The sequence below is a fragment of the Equus caballus genome, chromosome 16 (assembly GCF_041296265.1).
Source record: "Equus caballus isolate H_3958 breed thoroughbred chromosome 16, TB-T2T, whole genome shotgun sequence".
NCBI lineage: Eukaryota > Metazoa > Chordata > Mammalia > Perissodactyla > Equidae > Equus > Equus caballus.
Genome location: NC_091699.1, coordinates 10,392,794 through 10,416,518, shown reverse-complemented (window position 1 = coordinate 10,416,518; position 23,725 = coordinate 10,392,794). Strand labels below are relative to the sequence as shown.

General features: G+C 40.5%; 1 protein-coding gene across 1 annotated transcript in view; it reads left to right on the top strand.

Annotated features, from left to right (window-relative positions):
* TXNRD3 (thioredoxin reductase 3) overlaps positions 1–23,725 on the top strand; it is a 75,747-nt gene that overhangs the window by 42,342 nt on the left and 9,680 nt on the right. The window contains exons 11-13 of the mRNA XM_023619845.2: positions 3,531–3,607; positions 4,165–4,321; positions 8,421–8,528. Of these exons, the coding sequence (XP_023475613.1) occupies positions 3,531–3,607; positions 4,165–4,321; positions 8,421–8,528 (342 nt within the window). The remainder of the gene's footprint in view (positions 1–3,530; positions 3,608–4,164; positions 4,322–8,420; positions 8,529–23,725) is intronic.

Sequence of the window (23,725 nt, the reverse complement as noted above, 5' to 3'; positions counted from 1 at the left end):
ACACACAGAAATGGAAAGATGTTTTATGCTCGTGGATTGGGAGAATTAATATAGTTGAAGTGTCCATATTTCCTAAATCAGCCTACAGATTCAATGCAATCCCTGTCAAAGTCCCAATGACATTTTGCTTGGAAATAGAACAAAGAATCCTAAAATTTATATGGAACAACAAAAGACACCGAATAGCCAAAGCAATCCTGAGAAAAAAGAACAAAACTAGAGGTATCACACTCCCTGGTTTCAAAATATGCTACAAATAAGTAATCGTAACAGCATGGTACTGGCAGGAAAAACAGACACACAGAGCAGTGGAACAAAATTGAAAGCCCAGAAATAAACCTACACATCCGTGGACAGCTAATTTTTTACAAAGGAGCCAAAAACACACAACAGAGAAAGAAAAGTCTCTTCAATAAATGGTGTTGGGAAAACTGGACAGCTGCATGCAAAAAAATGAAAATAAACCATTATCTTAGACCATACACAAAACTCAAAATGGATTAAAGACTTGAATGTAAGACCTGAAACCATAAAACTCCCAGAAGAAAATATAGGCTATACACTCTTTGACATCGGCCTTAGCAGTGTCTTTTTTAATATCATGTCTTCTCAGGCAAGGGAAACAAAAGAAAACAATAAACAAATGGGACTATATCAGAGTAAAAAGCTTCTGCATGGCGAAACCATCAACAAAATGAAAAGACAACCTACTAATTGGGAGAAAATATTTGTAAATCATATATCTAATAAGGGGTTAATATCCAAAATATATAAAGAACTCACTCAGCTCAACAACAACAGAAAGTAAACAACTGGATTTAAAAATTGGCAGAGGATCTGAACAGACATTTTTCCAAAGAAGTTATGCAAATGGCCAACAGGCACTTGAAAAGCTGTTCAACACCAATAATTATTAGGGAAATGAAAATCAAAACCATGAGACATCACCTCATGCACATCAGGATGGCTGTTATTAAAAAGACAACAAATGTTGGAGAGGATGTGGAGAAAAGGGAACCCTCATACACTGCTGGTGGGAATGTAAACTGGTGCAACCATTATGGAAAACAGTATGGAGAGTCCTCAAGGAATTGAAAATAGAACTACCATATGATCCATCTATTCCACTTCTGGATATTTATCCAAACACAGAAGCACTAATTTGAAGAGATATCTGTAGCCCTGTGTTAATTGCAGCATTATCCACAATAGCCAAGACTTGGAAACAACCTAAGTGACCACCAATGAATGATTGGATGAGGAGGATGTATATATACACAGTGGAATACTACTCGCCCATAAAAAGACGAAATCATGCAATTTGCAACAACGAGGATGCACCTTGAGGGTATTATGCTAAGCGAGATAAGTCAGATGGATAAAGACAAATGCTGTATGATTTCACTTATGTGGAATATAGAAAAGCAACCAAGAAACACATAGACACAGAGAACAGATTGGTAGTTACCAGAGGGGAAGGGGGAGAGGGGAGAGTGAAAGGAGTACACACCGCACACATGTACGGTGATAGGTGACAGTCAGACTTCTGGTGGTGAACACAGTATAGACTTCACAGAAATTGGAATATAATGATGTACACCTGAAATTTATGTAATGTTGTAAATCAATGTTACCTCACTAAAAATTTAAATAAACAAAATCCTCAAAGGGTGTTATGTTTGTCAGATGCTTTGCCACATGTATTGGGATGATTAAATTGTTTTCTTCTTTATTTAGTTAATGTGATGAATTACATTGGTTGATTTTTGCATGTTAAACCAAATTTGTATTTTTGGGGCAAACCCCGCTTGGTCATGATCAATTATTTTTATATATTGCTATATTTGATTTGCTAACATATTTTTAAGGATTTTGCATCTGTGTTCATGAGGAGTATTGGCTTATAATTTTGTTTTAATATCCTTGTTTGATTTTGATGTCCAGTGTTTATGCTGGCCTCATCAAAGGTAGTTGGGAAGTGTTCCCTCCTCTTTTTTCTGGAAGAGTTTGTGTACATTAGTAGTATTTCTTACTTAAGTTTTGATAGACTTTACCAGTGATGTCATCTGGGTGTGGAGTTAATTTATGGGAAGTTTATGAATTGTGAATTCATTTCTTGAATGAGTATAGAGTGTGTTAGTCTGCTAAGGCTACCATAACTAAGTACCCCAGACTGGGTGGCTTGGGCAATGAAAATTTAGTTTCTCACAGTTTCAGAGGCCAGAAGCCTGAGATCACGGTGTGGGCAGAGTTCGCTCCTCCTGAGGCCTCTCTCCTTGGCCTGCAGATGGCCATCTTCTCCCTGTGTCTTCACATGATCATCCCTCAGTCTGTATTGTCTGTGTCTTAATTTCCTTTTCTTCTTCTTCTTCTTCTTTTTTTTTTTCCTGAGGAAGATTCATCATGAGCTGACATCTGTTGCCAGTCTTCCTCTTTTTTGCTTAAGGAAGATTCACCCTGAGCTAACATCTACACCAGTCTTCCTGTATTTTGTATGTGGGTTGCTGCCACAGCATGGCTGCCAACAAGTAGTATAGGTCTGCGCCCAGGAACTGAATGCAAGGCACCGAAGCAGAGCACACTGAACCGAACCTCTAGGCCATGGGGCAGGCCCCCTAATCTCCTCTTTTTATAAGGACACCAGTCAGATTGAATTAGGGCCCACCCTGACAGCCTCATTTTACCTTAATTACTTCTTTAAAGTCCCTGTCTCCAAGCACAGCCATATTCTGAGGTGTACTGGGGGTTAGGGCTTCAGTGCGTGAAGGGGGGCAGGTGTAATTCAGCACATAACCTGGGGTTCTTCAGGTTTGTGTGTAAGTTTGGTAACTTGTGTCTTTCAAGGCATCTGTTTCAGGGGTGTAATGTAGAGCATGGTAACTATAGTTAATAATACTGTATTGTGTACTTGAGAGTTGCTGAGAGAGTAGATCTTAAAGGTTCTCATCATAAGAATAAAAGCTGTAACTGTGTGGTGAGGGATGTTAACTGGACTTACCGTGGTGAGCATTTTGTGATATGTATGAATATTGAATCATTATATTGTACACCTGAAACTAATCTAACGTTATATGTCTGTTATATCTCAATAAAAAATAAAGAAACACATATTGCCCTCAAAAAAAGGGGACTCTAAGGGGCTGGCTCTGTGGCCAAGTTCAGCGTGCTCCACTTCAGCAGCCAGGGTTCGCGGGTTTGTATCCCAGGTGCAGACCTCCTCCACTCTTCAGCCATGCTGTGGAGGCGTCCCACATAGAAAGCAGAGGAAGACTGGCACAGATGTCAGCTCAGGGCCAATCTTCCTCAAGCAAAAAAAGACGAGGATTGGCAATGGATGTTAGCTCAGGGCAAATCTCAGTCACAAAAAAAAAAGAAAAAAAGGGAATTTGTTTCATTTAAGCTGTCCAATTTATTGGCATAGGGTGTTCATAATGTTGTTATCCTTTTAATGTCTGAAGGATCTATAGTGATGTTCCTTCTTTCATTTCTGATATTGATAATTTGTGTTTTTGATCTCTGTCTAAATACAGGTTTTGTTAGCAATTGGTCGTGACTCCTGTACAAGGAAAATAGGCTTGGAGAAGATTGGTGTCAAAATCAATGAAAAGTAAGTCCACATGCGGTCACTGCACTGTCGCCACACAAAGAAAAGTGTTTCTGCAGTCTCCTCTCGGAAACTCTCATTTCATTACTAACATGCAAAATTTTAATGCTTTAAATTTATTTTACATTAAGTACTGGCCTGCTCTCTATCACCAATTTTTTCATTAATCAATAAGTAACTATTATGTGCCTTAAAGAGCTCATGCATTGAACAGTGATTTTAAAAAATAATTGTGGAAATATATTCACCCATTATCTGATTTAGAGTGAATTTTTACATCCTTGGTCAGGCAAGGAGAAAAATTTTAGAACTCGAAGTACAACTCTGGGGGGAATCTGGGGATATCCTCGGCATCCACCAAAGAGCCCGGTTTCACCTTCCTCTGGGAGCCACAGCAGCCCGTGTTATTTGAAGCCACTGGTCTTCCTGACGGTTGATGACCCGAGGGGCATGCGTTCTTAGAGGGAGGGCTTTCTCTGGGTGTTTCGTCTTCTCCTCTTGGAATTGCGTTGGTCATCTAGCAGAATAGAGTCCGTCATAATATATTTTTCTTCTAATAGGAGTGGCAAAATACCAGTCAACGATGTGGAGCAGACCAACGTGCCCTATGTTTATGCCATTGGGGACATTCTGGAGGGTAAACTTGAGCTCACTCCTGTCGCCATACAGGCGGGCAAGCTGCTGGCTCGAAGACTTTTTGGGGGCCGTTTAGAAAAGGCAAGTTTCTTAGTGTTGTTTTTGAGATAATATCTAAATCAAAATTATGACTTAAAAATAATTATAAATAACACTCGTGCTTTTTTTTTTAAAAGATGGGCATCTGGGCTAACAACTGTTGCCAATCCTTTCTTTTTTTTTTTCCTGCTTTATCTCCCCAACCCCCCCTGTACACAGTTGTATATCTTAGTTGCAGGTCCTTCTAGTTGTGGGATGTGGGACGCCACCTCAACGTGGCCTGACGAGCGGTGCCATGTCCGCACCCAGGATCCGAACCTTGGGCCGCTGCAGCGGAGTGTGCAAACTTAACCACTCGGCCACGGAACCGGCCCCGCACTTGTGCTTGTTTTGCAAGTAAAGGGTTCTTCCCAGATCAATCATTTGCAGTTGACTATTTGCCAGTGGTTTTCAGTAAATATTTTTTGAGTATCTATGACACATAAGATGTTGTGCTGGGTGATATACAAGGACGGGCATGGTTCCAGCTCCAGGGAGCTTCCCGGGTAGCTGAGGGTCATGAGCAAGACAGGAGCAGTTAATTCTGACGGAAGGGGTGGGAAAAGGTGTCCCAGGTGGACGGCGGCCATGTCCTAGGGTAGGAGGGGCGCTCCGCGTGGATCGGGCTGCTGGCGCTGGCGTCAGTATGTGCTTGGTGTGTGAGGCTGTCAAGTCCTTTCACTTCTCTGGGCCTCACTTTCACCATCTGCAAAGCTAACGGTGTGAGTTGGATGACTTCTAGAGTCTCCTTCACCTTTCATAGTCGTTGATCAAAGATTTGGAATGGACTTTGTAGGATGTACATTCAAAACTGAGGAAGCACAGGGCTTTTCTGGTGAGCAGATAAGGCGGCTGAAAGCCCGGAGCTCTGCAGTGCTGGCCTCACTCTCAGGACTGTGGGTGGCCTCAGGAGTGTCAGCTGGGGGAGGTCATGCCTGCTCCATCGGGAGCACTGTGGACCTGAGCGGGTGTTGGCAGATGAAAGGCCACTGGGGAGATGGCTCTACCGAATTAGTGGATGGGTGTCAGGAATGCTGATTGCACTGTCGTACACAGAATTGTCCCATCCACGACACTTACAGCATTTCGGGCTGCATTTAGGCAGAGCAGTTGGTGGGACAGGAGCACAATTGGGAGTGAAGTTGGAAATTTAATTCAGTGCCAGATCATCACAAATCCGTGATGCCACAATAGAGAATTGGTATGGCCTCCTCTAGCCAGCCCTGGTGGTCCAGTGGTTAAGATTCGGCGCTCTCACCCCCGCAGCCTGGGTTCCTTTCCCGGTCAGGGAACCACACCACCCCTCTGCCGGTTGTCATACTGTGGCGGCTGTGTGTTGCTGTGATGCTGAAAGCTGTGCCACCAGTATTTCAAATACCAGCAGGGTCACCCACGGTGGACGGGTTTCAGTAGCGCTTCCAGACTGAGACAGACTAGGAAGAAGGACCCGGCCAGCCACTTCTGAGAAAACTGGCCGTGGAAACCCTGTGAATAGCAGTGGAGCATTGTCTGACACAGCGCCGGAAGGTAGAGGATGGCGCAGAGGGACCGGGCAGGTTCCCTCTGCTGCACCCAGGGTCCCTAGGGGTCGGAATCCACTGGATGGCACTAACGACAGTGGCCTTCTCTAGGCAGTGGGAACTGTTGAAGACCTTTGTTTCCCCTAAGTTTTTGTTTAGAAAGAAGGTCAAACCTCAGAAAGAGTAGTAACCGTCACCCAGATTAACCTTTCACCCATATTCTGCAATTATTAACGTTGTGTCATTCTTGCTCTCTCGTTTTCTGAATATGTATATGTACAATACATACATGGGTTTTTTGCTGAGGTTTTGAAGTAAGTTGCAGACGTCAGTGACATTCTGCCCCTAAATACTGTAGCCTCTATCTCTTAAGAGCAAGGATATTCATCTCCATAACCACAATTCCATTACTGTGTCTGAGAAATGCAACAAAAATGCAATAATATTCAGATTTCCTCAGTTGTCCATTAGGGGTGTGTGTGTGCACTTGTTCTGATTCACACAATACATTTGGCTCCTTAGTCTCTTATTCTGATACAGCCCCCTGCCTTTATTTACCTGTTTTATTTTTCATGACTTTTATTTTTTTATGAGTCTCGGCTACTCTTCTTGTAGAATGTCTCCCATTCTGAACTTCTTTGCTTTTGCATGATTAGGTTCAGGTAAGCGTTTTGGGCGCATCTTCTTCATAAGGTGTGCTGTGTGCTGCTTATTTCATTGCTCCGGGTAGCTCGTCAGGTTGCGAATGAAGACCTTGCGGACACGTGGAAGCACTGGTGGATGAGGGGCGCCTGGGGCGTGGGGCTGCTCTCTGGCATCATTGAGTGGGGCCAGGAATGCTAACTGTACAAGGAATTACCCCCTCCAGAGTGCAAAGAGGAAATGTAGGTGGTGGCATCGGTTGCCTGAGGCTTTGAGACGTTCATCACGGTGCTGTGGAGTGGAGAGATTAGAAGACAGAGTACTGTGCGCGAGAAGGAGAGAGGTTAAAGGCACAGGACTGAAAGGAAGGCTACAGGTAGGGTGAGATGAAGTCACGTTCAAGGAGAGGAGACGGCTTAAGATGTGGAGAAAGTGTTTTAGGTGAAAGAGAGGAAAGCTGTGGAATTTCCTGTTGATTTTCCTTAATTGACATGAAACAGGAGACCAAGGCATCTGTTGAAAATGAGGCTGCCCTCTAAGCCATGGGATATGGGGTCAATAAATGGATTGACGAGCATTTGAGGGCCTAAGAGAAGTCAGAAAATACTAAGGCAGTCCACATTGTTGCGTGATTTTCTTTAGCTGTGTTGAAACAAAGCAGACATGCTTGGCTCCCGGTGCAGTGCAGGTTAGCAGATGTGAAGCGGCGTTAGAGCCCGTTAGTTACAGAATCTGGGCTGATGTACGTTGTGTACAAATCACCTCGCTGACGTCAAGACGGATACCTGGTAGCGTTGTGATTTATTTTTCTTTTGGGTAACAAAAAATAGAAACCAGGCAAATTGAGGGAGTGTCTTAGGAGGGTCACATGGCAAGAATAGTGCTGGGGCTGGCTCTGCGGTTGTGGCTGCTCCCGGGGCCCGTGCACAGGGACGCTCTCGCAGGCTGTGCTTCCGTGAGCCAGCTTGGCCACAGCTCTGCATGTGTGTCTCTTCCTGTCCCAGGACCACCTGGGAAATTCTTCCTTTGCTTCCAGTTCATTTTCCTCCAGAAGAAACAGTTTGATTGACATAGTTCATCTGTTTCTTTTTCATGGCTTTCTGGCCGGTTATGCATTGGCTTTCCTCGGGTGAGATGTCCACCCCTGACCTTAGCACCCGTCATGAGTTGGCGGGTTTGGGGGACATGTAGTGAGGGCTGTGGGCAGTGAAGCCCTTTGACGGGGCTGTGGGTGGGCAGGCAGAGACCTTCTCCTCTGTTGTAGCCTCCACCATTCCTCTGCCCCTGCACACCGCTGTCTCTCCACACAGTTTTAATGATGCTTCCGCCTGCGTGTTCCTATTCTTCTCCACAAAATCCCAAAGATACTCTCTCCTCCGGGAGGGACACACCTGCCTTCATACTCACTTTCCCACGGGCAGCTGCTGCAGCTGCTGGAAGACTGTGGGATGGTCTGGGACAGTCACTCAGTCCAGCACTGTTGGGCAGCTTCTTTGCCTATCCTCTCAGTGCCACAGTTACATGAAATGGCCAAGGGTGCCTCAGCTTCCAATGAAATGGCATAATTCTTGGTCACCTGGTTAAGGTGCTCCAGGGTGCAGAATCATGGGGATGGAAAGAAGACATTTTAGAATGTGTCTGTAGGGACAATGAAGTGGCGCCATCTCCACATCTCCCACTTGGTTTTCAGACCTTATGTCTGAAGTTGGGGCTCTGGGGGAGCCAATCCCATTCCTAGGTCACTGGCCAGTGTGTGGCCTCTGCCCTGGAGGCGGGCTCACGTCACCTCCTGTGGTGTAACTTAGAATCCTGACACGATGATATGTAAGAATCAGTTACACCGAAGTGGGCTGACTTATTTTCCTTTCATAAATGTGTGTTATAGTTTTTCACTGTAAAAATTGTCACAACTAAGAGAATGTAATTTGTTTATCTTTCAGTGTGATTATATTAATGTGCCAACTACAGTGTTTACTCCTTTGGAATATGGCTGCTGTGGATTATCTGAAGAGAAGGCTATTGAAGTGCATAAGAAAGAGAATCTGGAAGTAAGATTGTGATTTATTGTTTGCTTTTTAAGAATTTCTCTTTTAATTAACTATTTGTCTTCACAGTCACTCAAATAAATTGTCATTTTGCAAGTTACCATTTATGGTTCTATTGTAGGACATCATATTTCTATTTTAGGAAAATTAGAAATTAAATAATTTAAACCCTGTCTCTCTAGCACACTAATAATAATGATAGAGTTGAGGAAAGAGGGCCATACAATGTATGCCTTAGGACTTTTGAATTACATGTAACAAACGTCTACTTGAGGGAGCTTATACAAGGAAGCACAAGTTATTATAAGATCTTTTGGGAGTGCAGGAATGCATCAGGCCCTTAGGAAGGGATAAGAACCAGGAATTTGAAGACCATCTCAAGTCTTTCTTTTACTTGCTTGGGATTTATGTGTATGTGTGTGTGTGCATGCAGTTCATTCTTCTGTTTCTGCCGACAGACTTTATTTTCCCCTGGAATGCACATAGCAGCCAAAATAAGGCCTTTCTTCTGCTACCGAGTTTATCCAATAGTTCTGGTCTTTAGAGGAACTGATGGACTCACTGTTCCTTAGTCTCAGTTCCAAATTGTGGGAGAGGACATTTGATTCTTCTGAGCTGGGTCAGCTATCCACCCACTTCCATTGGGCGTGGAAGTGGCCAGGCTCCTCTCACATCAGTGTGGCTCTGGGAACCTCTGCTGTTGATGGGCTGGAGGTGGGGAGGGTTTTCAGATCCCAGGGTTAAGGACCTGCTGTGGGCTGTGGCCTATCGGACTCCCCAAAAGATGTCCTCCATACACCTCTTCCAGTCATAACAACCTTATCAATGTTTTCTTACGTTGTATTTTGGTAGATGGTTTCATTGGCTTTTTTCTGCACGCTCTCCCAACATAGGAGGGATAGGGAGAAATAAAAAGAGCTGGAGAGGGGCCAGCCGGGTAGTGTAGTGGTTAAGTTCGCATGCTCCACTTCAGTGGCCCAGGGTTCTCAGGTTCGGATCCCAGGTGTGGACCTAGCATTGCTCCTCAAGCCATGCTGTGGTGGCGTCCCATGTACAAAATAGAGGAAGACTGGCACAAGTATTAGCTCAGGGCCAATCTTCCTCAAGCAAAAAGAGGAAGATTGGCAACAGATGTTAGATCAGAGCCAGTCTTCCTCAGATACACACAAAAAAATTGTTGGAAGATCAGTACTACTTGATGTTTTAAGCAAAAGAGAATTGAAATCTCACTTCTCTCCCTTGAAGATATTTTAATTTATTACTGGGAATTCCTTATAGCCATAGTGCTGATATTTCTAGTTAAACGGCCTAATGATGTACTGAAACTCTTATTTACATGTCTAGTGTTGGGAAAATGTATGATTAAAGCTTTATAAAGTTATTTTAGATGGGTGTTTTCAATGAGAAATTTGTTTTCGAGGACATGACTTGATCAGTGTTTATGGTTAATTCCTCGTAATAACGAGCCGCCCTTTCTGCAGTGGGTCTCAAGCGCTTTTACTTGGGTCTTGGAAAATTGATGATAACAGTTATGGATTTAACACTTAGTTCTAAAACTTTTTGAAATTAATGGGAAATTAAGATAGAAAGGCAGCCTTGTGAGAGGAAGAAAGTAGAAGGCCATACCCCAGATAAAGGAATGGCTTTGTAAGAAAAATGTTCCCCCAGTGTGTGGGTTACTGGAAAGTCTTTTTCCTGAGGTTTGCTGCACATCCAAACCTATTTTATGTATTTATTTTTTGCATTTGAAAGGACTAAAAATTTGATCTATTAGTATTTTTAATATTCTTATTATAAAAGAGATTTGAGGAAGTCTCTCAAAAATATATATATAATATTTTTTTGAAGTGAGCAAATCAAGGTGATAAAAATGAGGTGGAAAAAATAAGGTGGTGTTAGCAGAAAAGTTAGTTTGTTGGGTCACAAGATTCGTGCTTTATGGCCCTATAGATTTGCTCTAGGATTAAGCTATACATTTAATTGAATTCCAAGTTTCCTATTACCTGACTGGAAGAGGGAGAATTGAGAGCTATTTCTTCAAGTTCTTATAAAAAGGTTACTGAGATACGGTGAATAATATCCTTAAAATCGCCCTTTAGTAAATACAGTGATGGGTTTTATAGAGCTGTTTCTAGATCTGTTTCTAGAGCTGTTGCTAGATCCAGAAATGCAGCCCCATGCATAATGCCAAAGCACAGTACCATAAAAAAGGAATTCCTGAAGGGGCCAAAGAGGGCCGCACCAATGTGCTGCCCTCTGGGGGCCGAAAATTGTTTAATAGAAAATTTTATATTAGAAATGAGTGTCTAGAACCAGAGTTTTAACCTGTTTTCGTATGAATTCCTTTGAGAAGCTAATGAAATGTTTGCTTTCCAGGAGAAAAACCCTATGCATGCTGATATGTCTGAGCAGCTCCCTAATTCTCCCCTGTTGTCACCATCAGTAGTCAGTTCACCAGGAAGTCCTATCACGTTTACCCTCAGAATATGTCTTCTGTGTATCTACTTCCTCCATTTCCGTCCTCACTCTCCTGTTCTGGTCTACCGTGTCTCATGCCAGCACTACCACTGTATGCTTCCTCCTGGTTTCCTTGTTTTCACTCTCAGCCCACTCCACTCATCACACAGGAGGCAGAGAGAGCTTTTAAAAATACAAATCAATTATGCCATTTCCCCACTTAAAACTCTTTAATGATTTTCCAGTGCTCAAAAAATACAATCTAAACTTCCTACTGTTTGCTGTAAGACCCATTGCGTAATCAGGCTGTTCATGCTACGACACTCTGTCCTGCTCATAATGTCCGGTCACACTGGCCTACTCTTTGTTCTAAAAACTCACCATGTTCTTTCCTCTGGCACAATCTCTGGGCTTCTAGTTTCCTTTGCTTATCACTATGATATGTGAAAAAGCAAGGTAATCAACACACCTGCCAACACTAGAGAAAATGTTCCCCAAAGGAGACAGATAAGAAGTAGTGTTCTCCCTCCACTGTTGTAGTTCCCTACCAGAGACTGCTGCTTAGGAGAGGAGACAGAGAGGAAAAAAATAGAAATGTCAAGATTTCTCCTGAGTAAGAAAGCCCAGGCTCTCTTCCTAGTAAATACGTGTTCCGTGGAAGGAGTAGCCAGTGAAGAACACCATACACTGATGAAGGTCAAATTGAGAATCACTGAACTAACAAATACATTGGAATCACAGAAGCACAGGACTGAAAATAAAGGTAGTTACATAGGGATACTAGGGATGATACATAAGGTGGAGATAATTACATTTTAATGTGAAAGAAAAAAAGACAAAGCAAAAAGATGATAGGTATGGGTAGACAAAGATGATCCAACATAAATATAATTCATACCCCTCAGTGGAAAACCTCACAAATAGTACAGAAATAGTTTTCAGAAATATGATAGAAGAAAATATTCCTAATATTAAACAAGAACTGAATCTGAAGATTGAAAAAACATACCTTATTGTAGGAGAAGTTGATGTGGAGTGACTGACAGAGATGTGTGTGAGTTGAGCTAGTCATCTACAGTGGGGAAAGAGTCAGCCTGGCCTCAAGATTTTTCATGGCACATTCAGTGCCAAAAACAAGAGAGTGATGTCTATACTTTTAAGGAGAAGAGATCTGAATTTAAAATAAACTCTCAAGAATGGGGAGGAGAGGAGAGGAGACAAACAGCAATTTGGGGGATAAAAGACAGATGGGTGGTAAATAACCCAGCAGATCAAAACAAAATTTCTAAGCAAGTATGGGAGAAAGTCAAGAAACCAACGAAGCTTTACACTGAAGTCATCAAAGGCTCAAAAATTAGTGACACCAGGTACCTCTGGAGGAGGGTGTGGGAGGCAGTTAAGATAGACTGTTTGAAAGTCCATCTAAGAAACAGTGAGTCTCACCTCGCACCACTCTCCAGAGCACTTTCCACACACTGGCAAATGCCTGGAAGGGTGTTTTGCAGAGAGGGTTAAACCCAAGGGTCTCTTGACTAGGGGGCACTAGGTTTGTGTGACAATATGGGTGCCATGCCAGCATCGTATTTAAGTGCACAGATACATACTGAATCCTGAGGCCTCTTCTCCTACTCAGCTCCCAAAATTCGGGAAGCCAGCCCTTCACTCTCCTCTGGCCCAAGACTGGTGGAGCCTTGTTTCTCAGGGGACTCTGGCAAGCCCATAAGGAAAGACCTAAAGCTACTGAATAAGGGTCCCCAAATAAACTTCCCAGTTAGCTAATCTGACAGTGAAGCTCAAATTCAGTAAGCTCTAGACAGAAGCTCAGAGCTTTCAAACTTTAAAAACATTTTTTTAGAAAATTGAGGCATCATTTACTTACAGTAAAATGATTTTTTTAGATATACATTTCTATGCATTCAAACATAGTTGTAAAACCACCATTATAACCAAGGTGTAGAACAGTTTCATCTCCTCCAAAATCAGGCACTTTTAAATGTCCAGCATTTAAGCTGAGCAGACAAAGATGATCAGACCTGAAAGAAATGAATGATGCCGCTATTGTCAGAGATAATGTATTACAATCATGAAAAGAGAATAGGACATGCTGTCAAAAGTAACATTCAGAGAAACAAAAGACAGCTATCAGGAGTACTGAATATGATAACAGAAATTAAAAACCCAGTGGATGAGTATTTACCCCAGAGAAATGAAGACTTACGTTGATTTCTGTATGTTCACAAATGTTTATAGCAGCTTTATTCCTAGTAGCCCTAAACTGGAAACGACTGAAATGTGAATGTGACAACTGAAGGTGAATGAGTAAACTCATGGTGGTACATCCATTCCGTGGAATACTACTCAGCAATGAAGATGGATGAACACGAGTGACAGTATGGAAAATGGCAGAAGGAAAGCTCTAGGAATCCACTCCTCCACCAAGACAACAATTGGACTGGCAATAAGTGTTTGAAGCAGTTCTTTTGGAATTCTGGAGTTTAGTCAAATACTTTCAGCATCAAGGGGGCAGCTTGATGAAGAGACGGGGAAATTTCAGTGTTTCTAGTAGTGGATGACATCGTTTTAACCTCCAAAGCTGAAGTGGCTTACCTGCTGCAAGGGAGGTTTCACGAGACAGTCCTCCACCTCCTGCCTCCCCATTTTGGGAGTCAGACATTTAAGGAAGTCTCTATCAGGTCACTGGCTGACCACAGAAACAATGGAACAGAAACCACAGCAACTTCACACAACAGTGAATGTATGCTATGCAAAAATAGTTTGGAGAAGTCACAAACAGATGAATCTAGCCCTCAACAAGCAAAAATCAGCAATCTCTGAGACACGGGAATAACTGATTTCCAGAGTTACCACATTATACTACTTAGAATATTCAGACTCAAGAAAAACTAACAAAGCATGCATATTAGTTTCCTAGGGCTGCCATAACAAAGTACCACAAATTGAGGGCTGAAACCACAGAAATTACTCTCTCACAGTTCTAGAGCCCAGAAGTCTAAGATCAAGATGTCGACAGGGTTGTTTCCTTTTGGTTTCCATGAGGGAGAGTCTATTCCATCCCCCCCCCACCCCGCTTGCTTAGTAAAATGTATCAGCACTTGTAAACTGAGTCATGAGTTTGATAGCTGGGTGGTTTCTATGTGCTTTTCAATTGAGCATATAAACAAATTCTTACAATCCGAATGTTCATATTTGTATTTTTTTTAAACAGAGTACAATGAAATACTCTTGAATTCTTTATCTTCTGGATTGTACAGCTATAGGAGGAAAAGTGCAATGAGGAATTTAATACAATGAATGAAATAAATCTAGCTTCTGATGGTTTGCTGGCAATTTTTGTCATTCTTTGACTTGTAGAGCTCTACCTTTATCTTCACATGGCATCATGTATGTGTGTGTGTGTGTCTGTGTGTGTGTGTCTATATCCAAAAACTCCCCTTTTTGTAAGGACGCCAGTCACATTGTATTAGGGGACCACCCTACTCCAGTATGGTCTCATCTTAGCTAATTATATACGCAATAACACTCTTCCAAATAAAGTCACATACTGGGGGCTATGACTTCAACAGGTGAATTTTGGGGGGACACAGTTCAACTGATAACAACATACAAAGAAACAGGAAAGTATGGCCCATTCACAGAAAAAAATAATTTGACAGAAACTATCCCAGAAGAAGCCCAGACATTGACATTATTAGTAAAAGACATTAAATCAACTGTTAAATCAATGTTAAAAATATGTTCAGTGAGCTAAAGGAAACTGGACAAATAACTAAAGGAAATCAGGAAAATGATATCAGAACAAAATGTGACTATTGGTAAAGAGTTAGAAATTATGCAGAGGAGCCAAACAGAGATCCTGGAGCTGAAAAGTACAGTCACTGAATTGAAAACTCACTAGAGGGGTTCAGCAGCATATTGGAGCAGGCAGAAGAAAGCATCAGTGAACTTGAAGATAAGACAATTGAACTTACCCAGTCTGAGCAGCAGAGGGAAGGAAAATGAAGACAGCCTGAGAGGCCTGTGGGGCAGCACGAAGCACGTCAGCATGTGCATGAAAGGAGTCCCTGAAGGAGAGACAAGAAATACTTGAATGGCCCAAACTTCCCAGACTTGATGAAATACATGTACCTGCACACCCAAGCAGTGCAAGGAATACTAAGCAGGCTAAACTTAGAGATCACACCAGTAAACATTATAGTCAAATTGTTCAAGCCCAAAGAAAAAGATAATTTTGGAAGCTGCAAGAGAGAAGTGACTTGTTAAAGAGATCTTGAGTAAGATAAGTGGCTGATTTTTTTCATTGGAAACCATGGAGGCCAGAAGACAATAGGATGACATATTTAAAGTCCAGGAAAAAACACTGTCAACCAAGAATTCTTCATCTGGCAAAGATATGCTTCAAAATGAAGCAGATTAAGGCATTTCCAGAAAATCAAGAGCTGAGTGAATTCACTACCAGCAGACCTGCCCCAAAAGAAATGCTATAAGGACTCCTTGAGGCAGAAATGGAAGGACACCAGACAGCACCTGGAAGCTGTAAGGAGGATCAGAGATCACTAGTAAAGGTAACATCACAGGCACGTATGATAACCAGTACTATTGTACATCTGGTTTGGTTTGTAACTCCTCTCTTTTGCCTATTTGATTTAAAAGGCAAATGCTTAAAAACAGTAATTATAAATCGAAGCTAATGAGCATATATTGTATAAAATGTGATCTGTGACAATAAGAACATAAAGGGGCTGGGAAGGAGATGTAGAGAAGCAAAGTTTTAGTACTATTGAAATTAAGTTGGTATTATTCAAACTAGATCATTAGAAATTTAAGACGTTAGTTGTCATCCCCAAGGTAACCACTATGAAAATAACTTTTAAAATATACAGGAAGGAAAGAAGGGAATCAAAATGCTCCACTGCAAAAAATGAACTAAATACAAAAAAGACAGTAATGGAGGAACTGAGGAATGAAAAACATGACTTACAGAAAATGAATAGCTAAATGTAAAAGTAAGTCCTTCTTTATCAGTAGTTAAAAGTAAATAGATTAAATTCTTCCATGAAAACACAGAATTTGTCAGATTTGATTTAAAATACCAGGATTCACCTATATGCTGTTTAAAGAGACTCACTGTAGATTTAAGGACACAAACAGATTGAAACTTAAGGCATAGAAAAAGATACTCTATGCAAATAATAACGAAAAGAGAGCTAAGGTGGCTATATTATTGCCAGACAAAATAGAACTGAAGTAAAAAGAATTACAGTAGAGAAAGAAGGACATTATATATTATTTAAAAATTCAATACAGCAAGAAAATGTAAACATATAGAGCCCCAAAACATATGAGACAAAAATTGACAGAATTAAAGAGAGAAATAGATAGTTCTACATAGCAGCTGGAGACAGTAAAATAGCCTGCCTTCCATAATGCATGAAACAACCAGACACGATAGGGAAACGGAGCACTTGAACAACCTATAAACCAGTTAGACCTAACAGGTGTGTACCGGACACCCCAATAACAACTGCAGAACACACATTCTTCACAGGTGTAGGTGGAACGTTCTCCAGGATAAACCATATGTTAGGCCACAAGACAAGTCTTAATACATTTTAAAAGACTGAAGTCATACAAAGCATCTTTTTTGATCACAGTGGAATGAAACTAGAAATCACTAACAAAAGGAAAACTGGAAATTCACAACCATGTGGAAATTAACACGTTTTTAAACAATCAATGAGTCAAAGAAATCACAAGGGATATTAGAAGTTAACTTGAGAGAAATGAAGAGGAAAACACAACATGCCAAAACTGCAACGTGTACTGAAAGCAGTGCTTAGAGGGATATGTATAGCTGTAAACACATGCATTAAAAAAGACAAGGAGAACCTTAAAGCACACCTAACTGAACTAGAGAAAAAAGAACAAATGAAGCCCAAAGTCAGCAGAAGGAGAGAAATAATAAAACTCAGAGCAGAAATAAATACTATTGAAACGAAAAAGGCAGTAGAAAGGACCGATGAGACAAAGAGCTGGTTTTTTGAGAAGATAAATAAAATTGACAAACCACTAGCCAGACTTACAAAGAAAAAAAGGGAGAAAGCTCAAATAAACAAAATCAGAAATGAGCGAGGAGAAATAACAACAGACTGCAGAAATACAACAGATTATAAGAGAATACTACAAAAAACTATATGCCAACAGAATGGATAACCTAGAGGAAATGGATAAATTCCTGGACTCCTACAATCTCCCAAAGCTCACTCAAGAAGAGGCAGACAATTTGAACAGACCAATCACAAGGAAAGAGATTGAAACAGCAATCAGAAACATCCCAAAGAATAAAACCCCAGGACCAGATGGCTTTCCTGGGGAATTCTACCAAACTTTCAGAGAGGATTTAATACCTATCCTTTTCAAGCTATTCCAAAAAATTAGGGAAGATGGAACACTTCCTAACACATTCTATGAGGCCAACATCACGCTGATACCAAAACCTGACAAGGACACCACGAAAAAAGAGAACTACAGGCCAATATCACTGATGAACATAGATGCAAAAATTCTAAACAAAATTTTGGCAACCAGAATTCAGCAATTCATCAAAAGAATCATACATCAGGATCAGGTGGGATTCATACCAGGGAGACAGGGATGGTTCAACATTCGCAAATCAATCAACATGATACACCACATCAACAAACTGAGGAATAAAAACCACATGATCATCTCAATAGATGCAGAGAAGGCATTTGACAAGATCCAACAGCCATTTATGATAAAAACTCTGAACAAAATGGGCATAGAAGGAAACTACCTCAACATAATAAAGGCCATATACGACAAACCCATAGGCAACATCATACTCAATGGGCAAAAACTGAACCCCATCCCCCTGAAAACAGGAACGAGACAAGGATGCCCTCTATCACCACTCTTATTTAACATAGTACTGGAGGTCCTGGCCAGAGCAATCAGGCAAGAAAAAGGAATAAATGGAATCCAAATAGGGAGGGAAGAAGTGAAACTCTCTCTGTTTGCAGACGACATGATCTTATATATAGAAAACCCCAAAGAATCCATTGGAAAACTGTTAGAAGTAATCAACAACTACAGCAAAGTTGCAGGGTATAAAATCAATTTGCATAAATCAGTAGCATTTCTATACTCCAGTAATGAACCAACAGAAAAAGAACTCAAGAATACAATACCATTCACAATCGCAACAAAAAGAATAAAATACCTTGGGGTAAATTTAACTAAGGAAGTGAAGGACCTATATAATGAAAATTACAAGACCTTTCTGAGAGAATTGGATGACGACATAAGGAGATGGAAAGACATTCCATGTACATGGATTGGAAGAATAAACATAGTTAAAATGTCCATTCTACCTAAAGCAATCTACAGATTCAACGCCATCCCAATCAGAATCCCAATGACATTCTTTACAGAATTAGAACAAAGAATCCTAAAATTCATATGGGGCAACAAAAGACCCCGAATTGCTAAAGCAATCCTGAGAAAAAAGAACAAAGCTGGAGGCATCACAATCCCTGACTTCAAAACATACTACAAAGCTACAGTAATCAAAACAGCATGGTACTGGTACAAAAACAGGTGCACAGATCAATGGAACAAAATTGAAAGCCCAGAAATAAAACCACACATCTATGGACAGCTTATCTTTGACAAAGGAGCTGAGGGCATACAATGGAGAAAAGAAAGTCTTTTCAACAAATGGTGCTGGGAAAACTGGAAAGCCACATGTAAAAGAATGAAAATTGACCATTCTTTTTCAACATTCACCAAAATAAACTCAAAATGGATTAAAGACCTAAAGGTGAGACCTGAAACCATAAGGCTTCTGGAAGAAAACGTAGGCAGTACACTCTTTGACATCAGTATTAAAAGGATCTTTTCGGACACCATGCCTTCTCAGAGAAGGGAAGCAATAGAAAGAATAAACAAATGGGACTTCATCAGATTAAAGAGCTTCTTCAAGGCAAATGAAAACAGGATTGAAACAAAAAAACAACCCACTAACTGGGAAAAAATATTTGCAAGTCATATATCTGACAAAGGCTTAATATCCTTAATATATAAAGAACTCTCACAACTCAATCACAAAACATCAAACAACCCAATCAAAAAATGGGCTGGAGACATGAACAGACATTTCTCCAAAGAAGATATACTGATGGCCAACAGGCACATGAAAAGATGCTCATCATCGCTGATCATCAGGGAAATGCAAATCAAAACTACACTAAGATATCACCTTACACCCGTTAGAATGACAAAAATATCTAAAACTAATAGCAACAAATGTTGGAGAGGTTGCGGAGAAAAAGGAACCCTCATACACTGCTGGTGGGAATGCAAACTGGTGCAGCCACTATGGAAAACAGTATGGAGATTCCTCAAAAAACTAAAAATAGAACTACCGTACAACCTAGCCATCCCACTACTGGGTATTTATCCAAAGAGCCTGAAGTCAGTAATCCCAAAAGTCCTGTGCACCCCAATGTTTATTGCAGCACTGTTTACAATAGCCAAGACGTGGAAGCAACCTAAGTGCCCATCAACAGACGAATGGATAAAGAAGATGTGGTACATATATACAATGGAATACTACTCAGCTGCAAAACAGAACAAAATCATTCCATTTGCAATAACATGGATGGACCTTGAGAGAATTATGTTAAGTGAAATAAGCCAGCAAGAGAAAGATAATCTGTGTATGACTCCACTCATATGAGGAATTTAAAACTATGGACCAAGAACAGTTTAGTGGATACCAGGGGAAAGGTGGGGTGGGGGGTGGGCACAAAGGGTGAAGTGGTGCACCTACAACATGACTGACAAACATTAATGTACAATTGAAATTTCACAAGATTGTAACCTATCAATAACTCAATAAAAAAAAAAAGAGAGAGAGAAGGAGAGGCCGGCCCGGTGGCATAGTGGTTAAGTTTACGTGCTCTGCTTTGGTGGCCCGGGGTTCGCAGGTTCAGATCCCAGGCAGGGACCCAGCACCGCTTGTCAAGCCACGCTGTGGCGGCATCCCACATAAAATAGAGGAAGATGGGCACAGATGTTAGCTCAGCAACAATCTTCCTCAAGCAAAAAGAGGAAGATTGGCAACAGACATTAGCTCAGGGCCAATCTTCCTCACACAAAAAAAAGAGGTTTGAAATCAACAACCTAACAGCGTACCTTAAGGAACTAGAAAAGGTGGAGCAAACTAATCTCAAAGCTAGCAGAAGGAAGGAAATAATAAAGGTTAGAATGGAGAGAATTAAAATAGAGAATAGAAAAACAGGAAATAAATGAAACCAACAGTTAATTCTTTGAAAAGATTAATAAAAATGATACTCCTTTAGCTAGATTAACTAGGAAAAGAAAGAAGACAAATTTCTAAAATCCAATGAAAGTGAGGACATTATTTCCAATTTTACAAAATTAAAAGGATTATAGAAGAAATACTATGAACAATTTTTTACCAGCAAATTGGATAACACAGCTAAAATCGACAGATTTCTAGAAGCACACAACCAAGACTAAGTCACGCAGAAAAAGAAAATCTGAGTAGACCTGTAACTAGTAAGGAGATTGAGTCAGTTTTGAATCAAAAACCTCTCGACAAAAGCCCAGGACCAGATTACTTCACTGGTGAATTCTGCCAAACATTTAAAGAACTAACACCAATAATTCTTAAACTCTTTCAGAAATTTGAAGAGGAGGGAGCATTGTCTTAACTTGCCATGAAGCCAGCATTACCCTTAGACCATGGACAAAGACACTACAAGAAAACTACAGACCAATATCTTTATAAATATTGATGCAAAAGTCCTCAACAAAATACTAGCAAACCAAATTTAACAGCATATTAAAAGGATTATATATCATGAGTAAGTGATATTTATTCCAAAAATGCAAGGATAGCTCAACATATGAAAATCACTGTAGTATACTATATTATTAGAGTTTAAGGGAAAAAAACATTTCAATTGATGCAGAAAAAGCATTTGGCAAGATTCAACACTCTTTCATGATAAAAAGGAACACTCAGTAAGCTAGGAATAGAAGGGAACTTTCTCAACATGATAAAGCCCATGTATGAAAAACAGAATTTTATTTTCTCTTGGTTCAGGAGGCTGGAAATCTGAGATCACGATGTCGCAGAGTTGGTTCCCTCTGTGGGCCATGAGGGCAGGATCTCTTCCAGGTCCCTCTTCTTGGCTTGTAGTGGATTTTCTGCTCCCACTGTCTTCATTTCATCTTCTCTGTGTGTGTGTCTGTGTCCACATTACCTTTTCTTGTAAGGACATTAAGATTAGGGCCACCCTAATGACCACATTTTAATTTATTTACCTCTTTAAAGAGACTCTGTGGTTACCTTCTGGGGTATTAGGGGTTAGGACTTCAACATTTGAATTTTTTTTTGAGGGAGTGACATAATTCAGCCTGTAACAGAACTACATGGATTCAGCATAGTTACAGGATGTGAAGACAACACACAAAAATCAGTTGTATTTTTATATACTTGCAAGGAGCTGTCTAAAAAAGGAAATTTTAAAGGATACATTTACAACAGCATCAAAAAGAATAAATTTAGAGAAAATAAAATTAATAATCAACATAATTTGGGATAGTTACCTTTAAGTAGGAATCGGAGGGCATCATGTAGAGACATGAAGGAGGATTCAAACTATTGGTAACGGTCTGTATCTTAGACTGAAGGGTGGATAGATGCATGGGTACTCCTTCTGTGGTTCTATGTATATACTACAAACTTTTCAAATGCTAGCAATGTCAAAACGGTTTAAGACAAGAAAGAATTCTTAAGCTTTAAAAAAAAAAAAAGTATTTGAGAGTAAATTTACCAAGGAGGCAAAAGACTTGTTACTGAAAACTTCAAAATATTGCTCAGAGAAATTAAAGAGGACCTAAATAATTGGAAAGACATCCATGTTCATGGATTAGAAGATCTCACATTGTTAAAGTCTGGGATTAAATTACAACTGAGACATGGAAAATTAAGTCTATGACAAAAGAAAATACTCTTGAATTGCGTAGAAAATTAAAAGTTCATGAGAGTAAAATAATCATAGTTTACCATGGGACGCAGCTGTGACTAGCTTAATTTTTTGAAATAATAGCTTTACTGAGATATAATTCACATACCATAAAATTCACAACTTAAAAGTGTACAATTCAATGGCTTTTAGTATATTTTCACAAAGTTGTGCGACCCTTACCACAATCAGTTTTAGAACATTTTCATCATTCCAAAATGAAATCCTGTTCCCATGAGCAGTCGCTCCCTCGGTTCCTCCACTCCCTCACCCTTGGCTCCAGGCAGCCACTAGTCTGCTTTCAGTCGCTATGAATTTGCCTGTTAGGGACATTTCATATAAATGGAATCATTCAATACATAGTCTTTTGTGGCTCGCTTCTTTCCCTTAGCATAAGCTGGTTTTCAAGATTCATCCATGCTGCGGCATGTTCCAGTACTTCATTTCTTTTTATTGCTGAATAATAGTCCATCATATAGATAACACCACATTCTATTTATTCATCAGTTGATGGACATACGGATTGTTTCTGCTTTGTGTCTGTCATGAATAATGCTGCTGTGAGCATTCACTTCCGGTTCTTGTGTGGACATAATGTTATCATTTCTCTTAGGCATACAGAGACCTAAGAGTAGAATTACTGGGTCACAGGGTAACTCTCTGTTTGGCTTTTTGAGGAACCGCCAGGCTGTTTTCCAAGGTAGCCGCACGATTTTTCATTTCTTGCAACAGTGAATAAGGGTTCTAGCTTCTCTGCATCTTTGCCAGTGCTCGTTATTGTTAGTGTCTGTCTTTTTGGCTCATAGCCATCTGTAGCGGGTTGAATGGTGACTCCCAAAAAGATTCGTTCACAACCTAAGCCTCGGAACTGTGCATGTGACCTCCTTTGGACAAAGGGTCTTTGTAGGTGGAATTCAGTTAATAATCTTGAGATAAGATCATCCTGGATTTCATGGGTGGGCCCTAAATCCAATGACAAATGACCTTATAAAGTACAGAAGAGGAGAAGGCCACGTGAAGACGGAAGCAGAGATGGGAGTTACGCAGGCAAAAGCCAAGGAGTCCTGGACACACCAGAAGCTGGAAGAGGCGGGGGGATTCTCCTGCTAGAGCCTTTGGAAGGAGCATGGCTGTGCTGACACCTTGATTTCAGCTTTCTGGCCACTAGAACTGTAAAAACCTAAATTCTGTTTATTTTAAGCCACTAGATTTGTGGTAATTTGTTAGAGCAGCCCTAGGAAACTACTGCATCCTAGTGGTATCTCATTATAGTGACTTACATTTCCCTAATCACCAGGGATATTGAGAATCTTTTCAAGTGCTCATTGGCTGTTTGTATATGTATCTTCTCTGGAGAAGTATCTATTCAGAGCCTTTACCCTTTTTAAAATTGGGTTATTTATCTTTTTTTTTTTGACCCATTTCAAAGTTTAGTTTACAGTATTTATCAAGACAAAATAACATGTTAAATTAAGCACAAATGAGTAGCATGTGAGAGTCCGTGTGGAAGATCCTAACATAATGTTTACTGGATTAGTAGCCTACTGATATTGCTATGGAAATTCAGGACTCATTATGTTTAACCAGCACAGTCCCTGAAATCCATTTAAAGTATATTATTTTTTAAATTTTTGTTGAGGTCGT